Here is a 14,288-nt window from a genome sequence, read left to right as displayed (position 1 = left end):
CGTTTTGTTTGGGGCCACCAAGTATAAGCAGCAATAGGAAACTAATATAAGAGCTAAGGAGAAAGCAAAACATTTCTTATATGCATATCTATCCCTAGAGGGAAAATGGAAGCTATATCAAGATGGCTATATATTTCAAAATGACGTGGGAGAACATTTCTTTGTGGAAGGGTAGTGGGCATTGCCGATTTCTTGCTGGCATCCCATCCAATATTCACTGCACCTTTCACACCATATGACCCAACAATTACACTCTTAAGCATATACCTAAGGGAAATTGAAAATGTACGTCCATGTAGAAACTTGTTCACAAATGTTCAGGACAGCATTTTCATAGTATCAAAAACTAAGAAACAATCCAAATCTCCATCAACTGATAAATGGATAAATAGAATATAGTATGCAAAAGAAGTACCCCGATGTTTTTGGAAATAATTCAGCCCTCTTCCATGCTTGTGATAGACTTTATGGAAAACTAACACTTGTCTGGTCTAAGTGTAATTGTATCCCTGCTACAACAAATCATTCAGGAGCCCAAATTTAAGGGAGTCGACACAGAATTTTCCAGATTAAGAGACTGGCTTATTACAGAGCAGCTTGGCTGTTCTGGAATCTTACTTTTTCTTTTAGTACGTCTTTATCTAGTGGTGTATCCTGGGGAGTAGTGGGAGTGGTCATCCCTGGGAGCAAGCAATAAGGGGGCATGTTGTTGGTAGAGAATTTAGAGTCAGGAAAACCAACCAAAAGTTGATCTGCCTTTTTAAATGTTTTTTTTTTTTAACATGAAATTGTCTGTTTCATCTTCATTTTTTAATTGAAATTTTTATTGATGTAATTATAGATTCATATGCAGTTATAAGAAATAATACAGATAGCTCCCCTGTGTCCTTTTCACAGCTTCCTCCAATGGTAACATTTTGTAACCCTATGCTACACTATCCCACCTAGGGTATTGCCATTGATGAGTCCATCAACCTTATTCAGATTTCCCCAATTTTACTTGTACTCATCTGTGTGTATTCAGTTCTACACAGTTTTATGACATGTAGATCTGTGTGTCCACCTACCACAGCCAGGATACTGAACAGTTCCAACCCCACAAGGACTCCTCATGCTGGCCTTTTATAGCCACACCTACCTCCCTCCTGCCTGTTATCTCTACACTCTGGCACCCACCAGTCGGTTCTCCAGTTTTTAAAGTGTTGATTCAAGGGACTCCTGAGTGGCTCAGTTGGTTAAGCGTCCGACTCTTGGTTTCAGCTCAGGTCATGGTCTCAGGGTCATGAGATTGAGCCCTGCATCAGGCTCTATGCTCAGCAGGGAGTCTGCTTGAGGATTCTGTCTCTCCCTCTCCCTCTGCCCCTCCCCCGACTCATGTGCTTTCTCTCTCTCTCTCAAATAATCTTTAAAAAATGTTTCAAAAATGTTATATAGATGGAATCATGTATTATGTATTCTTTTAGGACTTTTTTCTCAGCCCACTTCTCTTGAGATTCATGCAAGTCCTTGTCCCAATAATGTATTCCTTTTTTCTGAGTATTGTTCCATGTAGGTACCGCAGTTGGTTAAACCATTCACCCACTGAGGACACCTAAGTGGTTTCTAGTTTTTTTGCTATTACTATTAAAACTGTTAGGAACATTTGTGTGCAGGTTTTTTTTTTCTTTTTATCACCCCATGCTAGTGATTCTAAGCCAGACCATTCCCACCGACCTGCTCCCGGCCTAATACACCACTCCGGTACTGGAGTTTGGTCTGTCTTCCAGGGATTGAAGGATGGTAGACAGGGGAGAGGGTAAGCTGTGGTGACCATTCTGCCACCAATCTTTGACGAGACTTTTGCTTCTCTCTCTGCTCCCTTTTCCTCCTGTTGACTACTGCTCCTTATTTTCTGATCCACAGAGGGAACTACTTTGCTTGACTTAATGTACCCCAGCCATCTCGTGGATTAAGAATCAGTCTATGGATAAGCCATCACTGGGTCAGGTGTTCATGCCAATGCAATACATAGCCATCCTGGGTAAAGAACATCCCCTTTCCCAAATTATGAGGCAGCGTTATTTCAGCTGTGGGCTATGCACTTCCTCGTATGTGATTTCTGCTAACAGGGGGCATTGAATGGGCCATGACTACCAGGTCTGGTATGCGTGGAAGATTCTCGAGAATCTTCACCACAAAAAAAGCAAAAATTGATAAGACACAAAATGTTGACTTTTACAATAACATTCTTTAAAATAAGGTGGTAAAATGAACTCCAATAAGATATAAAAGGATCTGTCGACTAGTGAAAAGTTAGGTGATGTATTTCAAAAAAAGAATAGTTTTGGAAAAGTTGATTTATAGCCCTTCTTTCTTTTTGTAAAGAGAGTACAGGTTGGGCTTACTGATAAGGTCCCTCTGAGTCCAAGATAATAAAAACATAATATATAAAAATGCTTTGTGTCCCTTTGTGTGTAACTGAGAACAATAAAAGGGAAAAAAAAGTTCTCAGATCCATTAACATCTAATTTTTGAAGTGGCCAGGAAACACTTTTTCCTTTAACGCAGGGGTTGGTAAACTGCGAGCCTGCCACCTGTTTTTGTAGTTTCCCTGGGACACGGTCACACCCACCCACTTACTCATTGTCTGTGGCTGCTTTCATTCTGCAACTAGCATACCTGAATAGTTGCAAAGGCCTGCAGAGGCTCAAATACTTACTAGATGACCCTTTACAGAAAAAAAATTTGCCTTAATTTGATTATTAAGAAACCATTATTCTAACCCTGATCATTTTGGGTGGTATTCTGTATGAGCATTAACTATGAAAGGCTATGTTCGCTCATGCAGCTTAACTCAAATTCCTGGCCTACAAAATGAAAGGTCAGTACATGCCAAAATCTAATAATTTTCATGCAGATTTCCTCTGTAAGGTATTAGAGGGGATGAAAATGAGTTGACAGAACTTTCATTACTGGCTTGTGTAAAACTCTGCCCTGAGAAACCCAGACTGAAATATCTCCTTAAAGGCTGGTGTTCATAAAAAAAAAAAGTACCTAAAAAGATGAAGCATTCAGTAAAATAAAAAGGTATGTATTTTGGCATGAAGAAAGTCAAATATACATTACTTGATAAGCCTAGGCATCAAATTCCCTGACCTGGTGAGGCAGAGCTGCAAAGAAACTTCCCCATATAGTTTATACCTTTAAAGGATCCCAGAGCGGGGGGAGTTGGCCACGTTTCGTGTCCTGTAGGGAAGATACGTATCATATCAGTGGTGCTACAAGTGTCTATTCAAAGTCCCAGCTTCGTCCCTGAGATCCTTAGAAACCATTTTGGAAAGAGACACTTTTCATGAAGCAGTGCGGGTCGTTTCTAAGTAGTCCTGGATTGTCCATATATCCTACATAGCCAAGGATGACATAGAGGGACATTAGGTGGAACCTCAGTGAGAATTACAGGGTTTCCAACTAAACATGGTGGACTAGAATCACCTGAACCATTTAATGTCTATGGATGATGGCCATCTAAATCTTGCAAGAGCTGAGTGTTTAAGATCCTTTTATAGGGAATTTCATAAATACACAAAAGTCAATTTTCCTGAATCTTTCTAGCCATGAATGTAGCTCCACCTTCTGGATTTTAAAACAAATTCCCCTTGGGTAGATTCTAACACATGGGGTGCAATTTTCAATCCATCTCTCAAACTTTGCTTTGGTGTCGCTATATGAAAGAACTTCCTTTGTCACAAAAAGTCAGAGTTTTCTCCCACTTTTAAGAGACTTATCAGGAACAGACGAGGGTTGTTTTTTTTTTTTTTTTTTTTACTCAAACTCTGAAAATAAAATCTGCAGTATCGTAAGGTTACTTTAAAAATGTGATGATGACTGTAGGTGGTGAAATGCTTTCAGTGACTCATAATTAGGTAACAACCAGCTTGGGGAGAAGAGCAAAAAAGTACGTTTTACTAGAGAAAATGTAATGAGCTGTTGCTATCATTTTAAGGCAGCATACTGGCACTTTACAAACCTAAAACTGCAGCTGTACCAAAATCCGAGGTACTACTTACATTTGAATACATTAATTTTACATGAAGTCTTTAATTAAAAAAAACACAAAACAGCAACAACTCAATTGAAGGTTGACAAACAGGACACAATTCCTTGCCAAAACTAGTCATTAAAAGCTAATAAATAGTTACAGAATGTATTTTACATGGACTTTTTAAAAGTGAAATTTTGTGTTAAGATCAGAGAGTAAAAGGCATAAAATAGAAGCTATTAATTATGTTGTAATGTTGAACACTTGGGTTTGGGTTGCTATTTTAATGGTATTTATTCTGTATGCTGTTATCTATGTGGTCTGACATTCCTTCCCCTTATTCCTTTTTTATTAACTAAAATCCATAGTTTATTAGATTTCTTTTTTTCTTTTTTTAATTTATTTTTTCCCTTATTCCTTTAGAATTTTTTAGAGTAAGCACAATGCCATTTCTTTAACTATTCAATGATCACGCAAGAAGCGAAAAGCACAGCGCAGGAAGATAATCTTTATTGTATTTTAAATAAAAACAGAGCAGATAGCAAGTTCACGAGGTATATTTGATTATTATTCCTTTAAAATCAGGCTTCAATAACAATAATCAAAAGCAAGCCTTAACCAAACAGATATTTTGGTCACTAATATAATCTTCAAGGGCACAAAAGCCAACAGCGCAACGTATAAGAAAGGTAATGGCTGTGAGAATTTTTGACGTGCCAAACATGTAGATCACCCACAGGAAACTCTATCCTTGTATTTTCTTAATATTCTTCTTAAACATTGAACAATTATTCAGCAATATATCAAACATGCACATAGTATTCCTACAAGAATACTATCACTATCTTAATATTGTCAGTACTAATACTAAGCCTGCCTTTCCCCTCAAAATGCAATGAATTGTGGTTCCCCTCCCTATGTATATTAGGGTTAGTGGTAATATGCAAAATTAATTTTGTTTTCCAGGCTAAATAACCAGATTGACTTTGCGTTTGGCAACCAGCTGTGTACCCTAATTTTTCATCTTTTATTTTCTTAATAAATTTAACTACATTTCATAAGCCCTGAGATATTCATTAACCTGCTAATGATTGTATACTTTTAATTTATACTTGACTCCACTCAATTTGAACCCCATGTCATAAGTATTTAAATTATTTACAGATGGTTGTAACTAAAGCAATGACAAAACTGACCATCTGTATAGTCACACTGCTTAGTAAGGCCTTTAACTAAGAGTTGCATATTCTTTGCATTTTTTTACTTGCTAGGAGCAATGCTTAAAATGACATCGATAATTCTCTGTCAGCAATAAGTGCTTTTCATTTTGCTTATTTCTACATGGATAACCAGATTCATTTTCTTCTTGTAAAACAATTATTTCTTCCCCAAGCATGTTAGCTGTCCAACTGAACAGGTGCCAAAAGTAACTTAGCATTTGCACAGTACATTGATAATTGTAATGCTAAGAGAGAAATATGCATATAATAGGGATTCCATAAATGTTGGCTCTATGTGAAATGAGCCAGTTGTGAGTCAGCTGTCAGTGTCATGTACCTTTCAGCACACACTGTCCCGAATTTTGCGGAACTAGGGAATTCAGGTTACCAGATTTATTTGGCTCTCAAATGTAAATCCAAGAATTTTAAATTTAAAAAACTGTTTGGACAATTCTCAGAAAAAGTAAACAAGTCAATGATGGTTGCTACTGTAGTAATAGTTGGTAGGGAAAAAAACGAACAGAATTAATTTCTACTAAATGATACGTACAACTAAGTGAGGAGAAGAGATGAAAAACTAAGAAGTGTTAGCTAGTTATTATTTTCTCCACATTTATCTTTGCATCTTTTTTTTTGGTCATGTATTTATCCCTGTTAACTTCTCTGGATGAAAGAGAATTTTATTATCTGGATGGATTTCCCCATCTTCTTAGGTACATGTTAGTGAAAAGCCGGTGTAAATATAAGATTATATTTTCATGTCATGCCGTAATTGTTTTTGTTTTTTGCCAACAATAAATTTTTCCTATTTAAATGATGCCGGATAGAACATGAGATAATCTGCCAACTTACTATGAGATTGCTTGTATAATGTTCAGTTTTCATTGGTAGCTTTTGAAGCATATTGCACACTTGTCATCTAACACATTAATAAGTAACTACTACTCTTTTTAGAAAGGATACACTGACAAATTCTTAAGTTAATGGCTTTGGCCGAACATTTTTAGTCAGTCACAGGACAATAGCAATGGCGAAAACATTGACAATACAGTTCATGGTTCGGTTCTCCCATCTTACGGTACAGGTTCCTGAAACACACACAAAAAAAGGACTTTGAAATATCAGCAAAATATCAGAATTGCCAGGGAATATATATATATACATTTTTCATCTGTTTTAATATCTTATTTCCAGCAATCTGTTAAATCTTCCCATTTCATATTTGTCTGAAGGCATATTCATTGCTAGGTACAAAGCAATCCTGTTGATAGCCTTTTCGAAATCTAGAGATAAACAAGCATTTGATAATAAGTGTTTGACCCTGCCAGAAGTTGGACTTTGTATGAATCAGCTTAAGGTCTCTTACCGTCAGATGTAGTATCCCAAAAACATGAGCTGGCTGTGTGAAAGCCATAGGCGCTCCTTTGGACCACTGCACAGGTCACTAAAAATAAAGTCGCAGCGTGAGAACACTGACAAACAAAGGCAAAGATATCTAAGATATCTAAGTGTTGGAGTTCAGAGCTCTACAAGCTGCAAAAAGAACAGAAAACAAAGCTTTCGGCAAACAGAGTAGAAAAAATAAGTCCTCTTGATTATCTCCCACCACGATTTAGACCCCACTGGATCCAGTCTGTTGCCCATTGCCATGACCACTGGTGATTATGCCGCAGAAAAAGCCGGGCCAAATCACGTGCCTCACTCCATGGGCATAATCCAGACACAAAAATGAAGAAAAGATTACACTTTCCAAACAACTACTATGAGGTGCCTCACCGTCCTATGTACGTGTAAGGAGGACGGAGCTCCTGACGGGGAGACGGTAGGGCTGAGTGGTTTTGGTGGAAGGAGGTAGCTGATACAAATGTAAAAGGTGCTGCTACCAAGGACAGGTAGGTGGCTGGCAGGAGCTCCAACTGCTTCTGAGTAGCAAAGATCTCCATCTTTTAGGTATTACCAAATATTATCTTTGGATGAATAAGCCAGAAGTCCTTCATATCCTATTAGAATCCAACTTGTCTATCACTCATTTACATTCTCTAAGTTCAGAGAAGACCGTGAGGACAAAGGGGAGTAAACTAGTGAGGAAGGACACTGATACTTACCAATATATTTATAAGCTTTTCCCAACTTAACCAAATGTGTCAAGGATTGTTCCACTATGCTTGCAGTCCATTGGTTGATGTTGTTCTGGTTATAATCTTCACCACCCAAGACCCCATCTATACACTAAAAGGGCAGAGGATAGTTAAAGACATATACAAATCACAGCAAAAATTTATTCAAAAAAAAAATTAACCCCAAAAAGCATCTTAGAAAATATGCATCTGGTAAATATTTATTATGCCCTGTCTCTAGCTGTTTTAGAATTTTCAGGGCGTTCCTGCATGTACTATCTCACTCTACGAGATACTACGGGCCATATAAAGATAAACAGGACTTGGCCTCTGTTGTAAAGAACTAGAAGAGAAGCTAATAAAAGAAATCTGTAACACCAGAAAGACTAATCGAGGATGATAAGCTATGTCACAAAAGGATTATGGAAGGGAGTGAAGATTAAGAAAGGGTGATATTAACTGGTTAAAGGTTGGCTTTGAAACAGCTGGGATTTGAACCTTAGGTTTCAGATGCTCGAAATAAAGCAGGAGTCCAATTTAAAAATAGAATTCTCATGTGTAATAATTACATTTTTGTTTATATTATGTAATTACTTAGCTATAAAGCTACCACCTCCTGCTACTAAAAGTAAATCAACAAACACCACTTTTCAGGGGCTCTAGCACAAGACAGCTGAATAATTTTCCAGTGCTCACTCACGTCCACTTCTGATGCCTGATTAAGAGCACCGGTTTAGTATCACAAGCTTAGGTGCAAGGTCACTTCTGCCACCTACTCACTGTGACCTTTTGCAAGTGACTTAACCTCTCGGAGCCCCTATTTTCCTAATCCTTAGAGATCAGAGCTTCATCTTATCAGGTTGGTGTGAGGAGGGAGTGAGATCATGAATGTCAAGCGCTCAAGTACAGTGACTGAGACAGAGTAAGCAGTTATGCAACCTTACAGATCATCATCATCCTTACCGCTGCTGTTATTTTATTTTTTCCGGCTTTACTGAGATGTAACTGACACATAACAGTGTGTAAGTTCAAGGTGTACAATGTGATGATTTGATACACAGATATATTGTGAAATGATCACAATAAGGTTAGTTAACATTATCCATCCCTCCATGCAGTTACCACTTTTTGCCTTTGTGGTGGAAACATTTAAGATCTACTCTCAGCAGGTTTCGAGTATACAATACAGTATTGTTAATTGGAGTCATCATGCTGTACTACATAGTTCTAATACATGAATCTGAACTATAAAAATATGGCAGGATTTTCCGGTGCTTGTCTAGCTTTCTCAGACCTCGGGTTGATCCTAGCTGTACAAGGCCAGCCCTGGATGAGTTCTTGGTGAGCTTGTGCCCTAGAACATTCAGACAGGTGAGGCACCATCTCAGGATGGACTGAGGAGGTGCTTAATGCCCAGAGGGCAAGCCAGTCCAGCCCAGACTAAAGGCAGGTAGAGCCTGCCAGGACACAGACCCAGCCACCATACCCACAATACAAGGTTGCCTTCTGGGCCAGCTCATTTTTTCCCTAGGATTTGGCACAGTGAAAAATGACTCAGGACTATTAAAAGTGTTCATAAATACCTTACCCACCGTGTAGTCTGTATGTGATACAACTAGAGTAATTCAAGTTTCTCTGCCAGAACTGATTCCCAAATAGAACTTCTTGTCTACTTGCCTACTAGGAGGACCAGATTTCATGTTTCAAATATTTAAGGTTTTGATTTAGCATCATATCAGTGTCTATAAGATGGTAAGTGATTATTTTTCCAATTAATTGGGCTAAAAAAGCATATTTCTAGGGTCTTTTGACATATATTTTACATATAATTTACCTATATAAAAGTGTGTGTGTGCGAGAGATATACACACACACACACACATACTTCTATAGCATTAACATTTAAAATAATATTTGGCCGACCGGAATAAAACTTCTTTTATTCAAAAGACAGAACATCAATTTTACAAAACAGCAAACCAGTTTTCTAGACTAATACTCCAATATCACTTTCAGAGTAAGCTCCAGGATGCCTGATAGCATACAACAAAACACCTTGTTAAGGCCCGTCTCTATGAAGCACCCCTATAAAAAGTGAGTAAATATTAAAAATCTTGTTTTAATAGTAAGGTTTCTAACTTTGTACTGGAAGTCAAAACAGAGCTTTTTAAAGTTTCAATCAATGCAGCAAGCTTCAAGATGAACGAGATGTGTAACTCACCTCTTTAACGATATTGTGCGCTTCATCAGCATTGAAGCCAACCTAAAGGGGGGAAACAAAAGATACAGCCGCTTTCAACACAGACTTCCTTTTATTTATAGCTGTGACGACACACAGAATACCCTAGGCTGGCCTGAGCAGGTATTAGTGACAGCAGACCATAGTGATAAGGGGAGTCAGTTCTACCGAGGCGGCTAATCCCACTGAGAACACTTCTAAAGTTGCAGAATGCTTTCCCTACCTCCCTCCCTCGAGATTTTGATTCATTAGGTCTGGGGCACAGCCTGGGCAACCACATTTTTTTAACGGTGCTTTACTGGTGATTTTGATGAATGTCCTAGATTGAGAATCTTTGTATTGTAAAGCTCAGGAACCAGCAGGAGGAGGATATAAAGATGTACACACATACATCAGTATATAGGAAAAGTAGGAATGAGGTGGTCCATGAGAAGAGACTGATTAGTATACTGTTTTCAATTTTGTTTTTTAACTTAGGCGGGGCAAAAATGGGGCTTTCCTGAGTTAGAGATTATGAAAATGCTTGATCTAAATTAATGTCACTTTAATACTATAATAGGCCTGGCAACTTAATCTTTGCTGTGGAGTGGCTTGACAGAATTCTGAGTTAAAAGCAACTATTAATGACATCCAAGTGTCCTAGAGTAGAGAACTAGGCTATGTGATAAGATTACAATCTAAACCCAAACTCTTCAGGTAATACATGATTTGTTTCCATGGAGACGTTTTAGGTGCTTTATGACATCACCATTTTTGAAAATCCCACTGTGCAACTTAAAATTAGTTCAAAAAACAATCCTGGAACTAAGTATCATCTTGAGTATAGATTTAAAATATTTTCAACTCACTTAATTACACCAGAGAATTCCCCAACAACAAAGGAATAAAATCCTAAATAATGAGGATTGCGAAAACAGCTCTCACATTTTGACCCTCTCAAAATTACCATTTTACCTTAAAATAAGGCCATTATCGATTTTCAAAAGTGGCCTACAGATTAAGTGATGTCCATTTCACTTCGATTTGGAAGGTCACTAAATAATCAGGTAGTACTGGGTGGCCATGGTAACACATGTAATTTTATTTCTTTTTAAATATATTTAGGAAGTACTGCAGTACAGAACCCTCTTAGGAGTCAGGAGACTAGCACTTGTCGGGGGATCTGTCTGAGAGTGAAACTGCTTGTGCCTCAATTTCTAAAATAAGAATACTTGCCCACTAACCTACAAGTGTGTGTGCTACCTGCATCACAGAACTAATGAATTTAAGTGTGGTTGTAGCTTCAGCAGAATCCCACCTACAGATGGATGGACCGGAAGCCCTTTCCAGGGGTCTAATAACACACCATTTTCTGTGGCACCTCCTCCAGGTGCCTACTTTCATTTCACTACATCATTCACCTGTGGCTACCACTGGACAGAAAATGTCTTAGTCTCTTCTGCCCTTCAGGCCTGTCACAGGTTATGCTGGGATCCAAAAGGCCTTACCCTCCTAAAGGTTAAGTGGAGCCAGGGTTGTAGAGTTCAAATGGAGCATCTGTCATTCTTGGCAGTTTTAACTTTGGGCAAATCACTTAGTCGCCATGAAAGTCAGGGTCCCCATCAGTAACAGGAAGATAACAGCTGACATCATGGGGTTCTGGTGAGGTGCCGGGAAGCCTGAGTCAGTAAGCAAGGGCTCGTAATCCATGAAGCACCTCCTTCCAGCCCACCCAGGCGAGAGTGCCGCGGAGCGGCTCTGCCATCAGGGCCTCGCTCGCCAGGCTGCGGCACCTGCTTCGGGGACGCCAAGGGGCGGAGGAAGCCGCCGGGCAGACAGGTTTCTAAGGCCCGTCTCTCAGACGGGCGGCGCCCGACACCCCATCCCCACCCCACGCACCCCGAGTCCGGCCTTCCACCCCTCGGCCCCGATTCCCCGCCCGCCCCGCGTGCTCCCAGACGCCCCAGCCACCCCGACTCTCAGCCCACCCTCAGGGCCTCGGGGTCGGGGGGTCGGGGGGCCGGGGGGCCGGGGCCGGGCCAGGCGGGGCGGGTCCCGGCCCGGAGGGGAGGGGTGGACCCGGGCTCGGAGGGCGCCGCACCCCGACTCTCGGGGCCGCCCGGCGCCGAGAGACCACCCGACCGAGACGCCTCGGTGAGGCGGGCGGGGGCGGGGGTCGTCCGCGGGCGGCCGAGGGGCGGTACCTCGTCGCAGTGGCGGTGGTACTCCTCCATGGTGGCACCGACTTTCCCGGGGGGCGGAGCGGCGGGCGGGTCAAACTCCGCGGCCGCGCAATGGCCTCCGGGGAGGCCCCGCCCCCATTTATATACCATTTATATACTTCCATCCTCATGTCTTCTCCTTCTGTCTCTCTCTCAAGGTCCTGAACTTCATCATCTCTGCAAAGTGCCTTTTGCCATGTGAGATAACATATTCACAGGTTCCAGGGATTTGCAGATGTGGACATCTTTTGTGGGGCAGGAGTAGGGGTGGCAGGGGATGCATTACTCAGCTTATCACAACCACTATTCGATTTTACTCTTCTAAATCAAAGTTGGAAGTTTCATTAGTATTCTAGTCCAACTCTTATTTTACAAGTAAAACTGGAGCTCAGAGAGGCGCCATAATTTGGGCAAGGGCACGTGGTTATTAACCGGACCCCAGGGCTTCTGAATCTCAGGCCTCTGCATTCTCTGCTCTCATCTTATGAGCTAGGCTGAACCAAATTGGCCTGTTTACTTGATTGTGTGCACTTTGTTACCGGGTTCTCCTAAGTTGTGCGTCATGTCCGAGTTACTGCAGAAAAGCTTCATAGAGGAGGACTGTTTCTCCTTTCTCAGGATATTTTGCGTACCGAAGTTATTGCAATATGGTGACAGGTATTATGCCTACTTGTTTTGCAATCACAGGGAAACAGGTAACTCCCATAAGAAACCTTTTCTAGAATGAGAAAGTATTTAGTTCACTTCAGAACTATTCATCTTTGAGAACCAGAGTTCATTTTTCAAGTTATGAGGTACCACTTTGGGAATGAAAAATTCTGTGTACTTGAATAAGACACTTAAAATCACAGTTATTAATGTTCTCACTAATAGACCATCATATGTTATATAAATATATAAATATTGGTGGACCTCTCTAATTTGTAGTGCTAACCCTGCTTCGCTATGGGTTCTGCTTCAGGCATCCACGTCTATAATCCTTTTGTTTTTAGTATGTGAGCTACTATAAATCAAGACTTTCACACAGTACTATTTTAAGGCCTTTATAATATCTGGTCCCAATATGACAGCATAGCAAAACTATTACTACCAAAGAAAATAGCAAGGTAATACAATTTTCCTAATTATCAGAACTAATGACCAAGAGTAGAACACTAATTTTTAAATTGTTTTATTTAGGATGAACATGGACCAACAATAGGGCAGGGAATAGACGATATAAATGGAGCAAGAAGTTACTATGCTCATATACACTTTCCTTCCTTTCAAAAGCACTGGTCGCCAGTGTAGACGTGTGAGGAGAAATGTCCTATCTGCTGACGATCGCTATGCTATGGAATTAGTCTTTGGAGGGTTGAAAAGAACAGGAAGTGAACTTTGGCTGCAAATCAGAATCATAAGAGGAGGTTTTAAAAATGATCTAGGCTAGACCCCACCTCCTGAGATTCTGATTTAGTTGCTCTGGAGAGGAGCCTGGCATCAGTAGTTTTTCAAAAGCTTCCCCTGGTGATTAAAACATGTAGTCAGGGTTGAGAACGCTTGGCACAAAATCCTTTCTTTCCCCCTAAAACAAAGTAAGTTCACGTTTTCTGGTAAGACTTAAACATGGTTCTGCTGGAAGTGAGAGCGATAAATTATATTAATTCTTGGGGCTTCTTTGTGACCTGTGATTCGGTCGTTCATTCATTCATCAAATGTTCATTTAGCACCCACTGTGGGCCAGGCATTGCGTTAGAGCAATGGTTCTCAATCAGGGCGATTTTTCCCCTTGGGGCTCCTGCAAACATTTGATAAGCCTGGAGACATTTTTGACCATCAGAGCTAGCGTGGGTGCCACTAGCATATAGTGAGTGGAGGCCACGGACGCTGCTAAACATCGCACAAGGCACAGGGCAGGCCCCACAACAAAACCTATGTTACACAAAATAATAGTGTTGAAGGTGAGAGACAGGAAAAACTCCCTGTCTCTATGGCATTTATGTATATTTGTACGTATATATGTATACACGTGTGTGGGACGTCAGGTAGTGAGAAGCGTTACGAAGATGATCTAAGCAAAGCGAGGGAATGAAGTGTGATGGGGGAGAGGCTATTTGGGTTGAGGTGATAAGGGAAGGTTCCTCTGAAAAAAACGTTTAAGTGATCATTTGAATGATGTGAAGAAGTTAGATGGGAACTCGAAAGTTAGATTAGAAGTTGGATTCAAAATTGGAAGTTAGATGAGAGAGAACATTGTGTTTTCTCAGAGCGGAAGGGAGTGGTCCTAAATTTCAAAGCGAAACTAGTTATGGAGGCCTCGGGCTCCAGTCCCATTCAGCCCTTGGGAGCGTGAGAAGAGTAGGATTAACCAGGGTTAGGATGTCTGCAGGTGATTTTAACTGAGGAAGAGAGGATCATGGGATTTGAAGGCATTTTCAGAGGAGGGAGTGTGCTGATAGATCACGGATTCCAAGCTGAGTAAGTAGCAATGAACAGTGAAAAAGCAATAGGTTC

General features: G+C 40.5%; 1 protein-coding gene across 1 annotated transcript; it reads right to left on the bottom strand.

The window, feature by feature from the left end:
• Window positions 1–4,506: 4,506 nt before the first annotated feature.
• Window positions 4,507–11,893, bottom strand: DYNLT3 (dynein light chain Tctex-type 3). Its single transcript, XM_078065426.1, has 5 exons — window positions 11,778–11,893; window positions 9,577–9,618; window positions 7,344–7,467; window positions 6,605–6,682; window positions 4,507–6,326 (listed from the first exon to the last, which is right to left on the bottom strand). Exons 1-5 carry the CDS (start codon window positions 11,805–11,807, stop codon window positions 6,250–6,252), a joined length of 351 nt encoding a protein of 116 aa, XP_077921552.1. The 5' UTR covers window positions 11,808–11,893; the 3' UTR covers window positions 4,507–6,249.
• Between the last annotated feature and the right edge of the window lie 2,395 nt (window positions 11,894–14,288).

Source organism: Halichoerus grypus, chromosome X (assembly GCF_964656455.1).
Source record: "Halichoerus grypus chromosome X, mHalGry1.hap1.1, whole genome shotgun sequence".
Taxonomy (NCBI): Eukaryota; Metazoa; Chordata; class Mammalia; order Carnivora; family Phocidae; genus Halichoerus; species Halichoerus grypus.
This window is presented reverse-complemented; position numbering and strand designations above follow the sequence as displayed.